The sequence below is a fragment of the Prunus dulcis genome, chromosome 6 (assembly GCF_902201215.1).
Source record: "Prunus dulcis chromosome 6, ALMONDv2, whole genome shotgun sequence".
NCBI classification, from domain to species: Eukaryota; Viridiplantae; Streptophyta; class Magnoliopsida; order Rosales; family Rosaceae; genus Prunus; species Prunus dulcis.
In genome coordinates, this window is record NC_047655.1 from 26,515,074 (window position 1) to 26,521,073 (window position 6,000).

Sequence of the window (6,000 nt, forward strand, 5' to 3'; positions counted from 1 at the left end):
CGCATTAGTAGCCATATGTTCTCTTTCAAACTCAAACCAAGTGCCATAGCTAATGCCTAATGCATGGAAGATGAGACACAAATATCAGAATTGAATACATATAATGGTTAAATAATTTTGCAATCTGCCAAGTAGAAATAGACCTCATGCTTAAACCCTGCGCAAAAACTTACTACATAACAATATCTCTCAAGCTTGTTATGTGTCTCGCAAATTTCTTATTAGAGTTAGGCAAATTGTACCACGAATCTTGTAAATTTCTTATAAACAAGCTAGGTACATTATAAATGACGTATTTGATATATTTTACAAATCAATTATATGTACGTACAAATCGGTGAAGTTTACCACATAATGTGTGTAATTAATCTTTTAAAGCTACCTAAACCCTATATTTTACAAACTAGTGATTGTACGTACAAACTAGTAAAACTCACCTCATTTCCACCCTTCCTTCTTTAAGAGAAGCATTAAAAACGTACTTATTCCGTATAATAGGCTTTTTTAGAGGCAAATCAACAATTAGATAAACTATTGGACCACATTGGAGCATACACACCCCCAACTCTACACCTTGTCACACAATATAACTATATTTCACTCGAACCCTAACGGCACCTCACGTCTGAATAACGTTGCTCAAATCCTTCACGGCCCCCAAACGTCGTTAGAAAGATCGTTATCTCCCACATATTTAAATGCCCAAATAGTCTCCCAACCCTGGAGCCCATTTCTCATCGTACCTCTTCTCTCTCTAGGGCAGCGTCTCAGATCCGCCCCCTCGAAGGTCCGTCTTTCTCTCTCTCTCTCTCTCTAATAACATTTGTCTATACGTTTTCATGTAGATTAGTAGGCATATTAAATTTGGTTTATAGGTTAGTGTACTTTTGGTTTAGAAGTAAGGGGTTAGCGTTATTTTGGCTTATGATTAGTCTGCGTTTTCTCTTTTTTCAATCAAGATCTGTTTTTGGGTTTTGATGTGAATCTGCTATTTGGATTTCACTTGCTTTTGTGAAATTTCAGGTCAAGACTTTGTTTTTATTTTGAATTTGATGGGTAGCTTTTACATTTGGTTTTAGATCTATTATTGTCGTGCTTGTTTGGTTGTTCTGACTGCTATTTGTTCGAACAGAGAAATTTGTATTAAAGTATTTGATGGAAAGCCAATAAGCCCATATAAAAAGAAAAAGAAAGGATTTTGGTCACATGATCTGAAAAACATGCCCATATCCAACGCAAAGGATTTCTGTGTCTATTTGTTTTTGATATATTTGGATTTTGATGAAAGTTCAGATCTTTAGTCATATGAATGTCCAATTCTGCATGTTAGTAAATTTTTTTTTCCTTCAAAATCTTATCATTATTTTCATTAGATTTCGTCCATGCACTATAAGTTGAATATCCAAGTTGAGTGTTTATGACTTAATCATAGATGAACTTGTATCTGACTATTGAATTCTGAATTCAGCTTTTCAAAATGGGGTTATCTTTCACCAAGTTGTTCAGTCGTCTTTTTGCTAAAAAAGAAATGCGAATTCTTATGGTCGGTCTCGATGCTGCTGGTAAAACTACCATATTATACAAGCTTAAGCTCGGAGAGATCGTGACCACCATTCCAACAATTGGTATCATTTGCAAAATTATTATCATGTTGTAATATTTTTATTTAACGTGAGTAGCGTACCATTTTTAGGTTTTAACAAGTTACATCTGTTTGCAATTGTATCAGGATTCAATGTTGAAACTGTGGAATATAAAAACATTAGCTTTACGGTTTGGGATGTTGGAGGCCAAGACAAGGTTTGTGGAATCATTAACAAGCTATCTAAATTTTATATGGTGTAAAAGATTTGCACATTTTTGAATGTCTTACATATCTCCTTTAGCATTATATGGATACACTTGTAGATCAAACATAAGTCTCCGAATGATATTTTCTTTGATGGATGTTGTTAAATATGCAAGTGATAATGGTTATTTATAATTTATACGCATATGTGTTGTTTTGTAAATATTTGTGTTTGTTTTTTTTCCTAAGTGCTTATGGACGGTCTTGTGCTGATTAGATATTGCTCCATTAGCACACAACAAATTCATAAGCTACATGTATTGTTGCCACCTTGTCTTTCAAGTTTTTCCTCAATAAATGTGAGGAAAAGCTATCCCCACTCTGGCGAAAATTTCACATTGCCTTTAGGCAAACTGAGTTGTGTAGATGTAGTTGTTGGTATTTTTTTTTTCTTGCAGAGGGTCTTATGCTAATTAGATGTTTTGGTACTAGGATGGCAGTATGAGATACTTCTACCATGGTTATCCATTCTATGGATTTATGTGCTTAATGACGGTCTTGTGTGGATTAGTTGTTCTCCATCATCACATAACATAATCATTAATTAGATGTTTTGGTACTAGGATGGCAGTATGAGATACTTCTACCATGGTTATCCATTCTATGGATTTATGTGCTTAATGACGGTCTTGTGCTGATTAGTTGTTCTCCATCATCACATAACATAATCATAAGCTACATTTACTTGTGCCAACTTGTCTTTTTAGCTTTTCCTTATCATATAGGGAAATGCTATCCTTGTTGTTGCTGACATCTTCTATACTTTAATGATTTAATTATATGTTTGATCTTCTTCTTGCTTGTGCTTATTGACGGTCTTGTGCTGATTAGTTGTTCTCCATCAGCACATAACATAATCATAAGCTACATTTACTTGTGCCAACTTTTTTTTTTATTTTTATGTAAAGTTTTTCCTTCATATATTGGAAATGCTTTCCATGCTTTGGCATACATTTTCTATTCTTTAAGCAAATGTTAAATCTGCTGTCTTGCACTTGTTGTTTATTCAATTGTGCATATCATTTTTTTTGCAACTGGTCTATATGTGTGCTTGTCTACGCACTTAATTATATACTTTAGTGATTTTGACCAACCATTGATCGTGAGTATCATGCCCTCTTACATGTGCATTATATGTTTGTGTGGCCCTCCAGATTCGACCTTTATGGAGACACTACTTCCAAAATACACAAGGGCTGATTTTCGTGGTTGATAGCAATGATCGTGATCGTGTTGTTGAGGCTAGGGATGAGCTGCATAGGATGTTGAATGAGGTACTGAAACTTTTGAAGGCTTTGTTAGTTTTTTGGCCCTTGAGGGATTTTTTAATATAGTAATTAGAAACACATTATATATCTGTATGCTAAGTGTAGTAAGATTGTTTGGGAAAGCTCTTTCTGAGAAAGAGTTAAGGATCTTATTTTTTTTTAATAGAAGTTAAGGATCTTATTTTAAGATAAAACCATGCTATATTGATGGAAAACGTACAAGACCTTCACCAAGTTTGTTGAAAATATATGAAAGGTCATTTGAAATCCATCACATGACTTTTAAAAGCAATTTTTTTCTTCATGTATATGATTATGTCAGTCCTTGAATCTGTAGGATGAGTTGAGGGATGCAGTGCTGCTTGTATTCGCTAACAAGCAAGATCTTCCAAATGCAATGAATGCTGCTGAGATCACTGACAAACTCGGTCTCCACTCTCTTCGTCAACGCCACTGGTATTTTACTTAAATACTCTCTTCATAATTTCTATGATTACTCTCTCTGTGTGACTCACACACAGAAAAAAGCAATTAAATGTTCATTAAATCTGATACATTCTGTGTTATTGATTCAGGTACATCCAAAGTACATGTGCCACCTCTGGGGAAGGGCTCTATGAGGGTCTTGACTGGCTGTCCAACAATATAGCAAACAAGGTGGGTCTCACTTGTTGCTTCATTGCAGTAAAAATGTCTTTGATGGTTCCCAAACTCATGTTTGCTTGCTTGTATTTACTTTGGTTGCAGGCTTAAAATGATGACAAAAACTTCGGCAGCCTCTTGTTTTGAATGTGTCAAAGTGGAATGTCCATTATCTTCTGTTTATGAATTTCTTAGTGTTACTATTCTAAGAATGTATTTTGTTTAGATAATTACTACAAAGTGATTGATGCCGTTTGGCCCTGTAGATTTAAATAATTCAAGATTTTTAGTCTCCCTGCCATTCCATACATTCTGTTGTGTTTAGAGTTCCAATCAATGGATGGATGTTGAATAGTTACCATTTCTTTGTCGTCTTAGAATGATTGGCGTTTTTATCTTTCATCATGAGACAAAAAATGCTAGACCCTTCCATCTGTCTCACATAATAACACATTCGTAAACTACACAAATACAACAAACCATTTACACAAATACAACAAACCAGTGACGGTAAATATTTTACTTATGCTGTCATTGGATCCCACAAGAACGGGTAGAATTTTCATGTAACATGATTCATACGCTTTACATAGACAACCGACAACTTCCGTGTTATATGATTTTTTTTTTTTTTTTTACGAATTCCGTGTTATATGATTCATACGCTTTACACAGACATCCAACAAGATGAATTGTCAATAAACGTTATGATTGATATATATATATATATATATATATATATATATATATATATATATATATATAGAACGTATCACAAAATATCACGCGAGGTTTAAACTATATCGATTAAAATCCTTAATGTTTTAGGGGCCATTTTATGGTCCCGGATTGTTAGTATGGTCATAAATGAGTCCGACGCGTTAAGTCCGTCCCAAACTTCTAGATTAGTTTCTTTCGTCAAAGACAATATATATCACAAAACATCCCTGAGGTTTACACACTTATCACAAATGGTCCTTACGAATTTTTTTTTTAAAAAATTTAAAATTCATAAAATTTTGGTTTTCTTTTAAAAATTATTTATAAATGAAAAAACAATTTATAGAAGGATTTTAATCTTGAGGACCATTTATGAACCCTAACCTTTTAGTTTTTTTTTCATTTTTAAATTTTATGAATTTTAAATTATTTTTTAAAAACTTCATTAGTTTGTTGATGTGGCATATATATGGAGCCCACATCTACAATATTATAGTGTCACATGTATTTAAAATTTAATATATATTTTAAAATAATTATAATTCATAAATTTTAAAAAGAAAACAAAAATTTTATGAATTTTAAATTAAAAAAATTTCGTAAGGACCATTTGTGATAGGTGTGTGAACCTTAAGGATGTTTTGTGATATACATATATGCCACGTCAGTAAACTAATGGAGTTTTTGACAGAACCTAACGGCAGGGACCATTTGTGATCATACATGCTAACTTTGAGGACCACGAATGACAAAAAAAAACATTAAGGATACAATCTGATAGTTTCGTAAACTTTAGGGACGTTTTGTGATAATAAGCCTATATATATATTATATGTGATTGTACACACTAGAATTGAATACCAGATAAAAATATGATTTGCAATATAAAGGACACGCTAATTAAACTTAGACAGTTTTTTTCGTATAATTCAAAACCCTAACTGAAGGACACGCTAATTTTAATATTTTATTGTGACCTTGGTAAAATGGATAAGACTGAAAACCAAGCTCTGACTATCGATTGAATCAATTCATTTATTTCCCTTGATTTTTGCTCCAAAAAAAAAAATTTATTTACTCCCTCAAAGGGAGGATCTAAAATTCACACGGTAAAAATATCAATCTTGGGGAGTTATTATACACGTAAAAAGTCACGTTGACCCGTACAATTTTTTGTATAAAATCCCGTGCCCATTTTCAATGTGTTGTACCAATCCACAAAGTGAATCCTACTTCCAAACTGCACTGAAAATATCCTCTACATTCTGAAAAATACGTCTTCATCATCATCATGGCTCTTCTGCTCAGCACAAACCAAGGCCAATCCCTCTGCTTGGCATCATCTCTTGTCCTCATTTTGGCCTTTTTCTCCTCCCAAGCATTTTCTAGTCGCCAACTTCATGGTCCAGCGATCATCTCCAAGTCAGTGAAAGTAGCTCCAAATGATCATTTTCGATATGAAAATGTCACTAACTTGCCATCTGATGTGAACTTTAGTTCAATGGGGGCTGTGACTCCTGT

The 6,000-nt window shown here is 33.4% G+C and overlaps 1 protein-coding gene across 1 annotated transcript; it reads left to right on the forward strand.

The window, feature by feature from the left end:
• Positions 1-663: 663 nt before the first annotated feature.
• On the forward strand, positions 664-4,120 carry LOC117630039 (ADP-ribosylation factor-like). The gene is made up of 7 exons (XM_034362757.1): positions 664-787; positions 1,469-1,625; positions 1,730-1,800; positions 3,004-3,123; positions 3,455-3,573; positions 3,693-3,774; positions 3,865-4,120. Exons 2-7 carry the CDS (start codon positions 1,478-1,480, stop codon positions 3,868-3,870), a joined length of 546 nt encoding a protein of 181 aa, XP_034218648.1. The 5' UTR covers positions 664-787; positions 1,469-1,477; the 3' UTR covers positions 3,871-4,120.
• The last annotated feature ends 1,880 nt before the right edge of the window (positions 4,121-6,000 follow it).

Excerpts from the sequence above, each read along its gene's own strand:
- LOC117630039 (XM_034362757.1), top strand. The coding sequence starts at position 1,478 with ATGGGGTTATCTTTCACCAAGTTGTTCAGTCGTCTTTTTGCTAAAAAA. Across the intron at positions 1,801-3,003 it reads ATGTTGGAGGCCAAGACAAG|ATTCGACCTTTATGGAGACA; the intron begins GTTTGTGGAATC and ends GTGGCCCTCCAG. Across the intron at positions 3,574-3,692 it reads TCTCTTCGTCAACGCCACTG|GTACATCCAAAGTACATGTG; the intron begins GTATTTTACTTA and ends TTATTGATTCAG.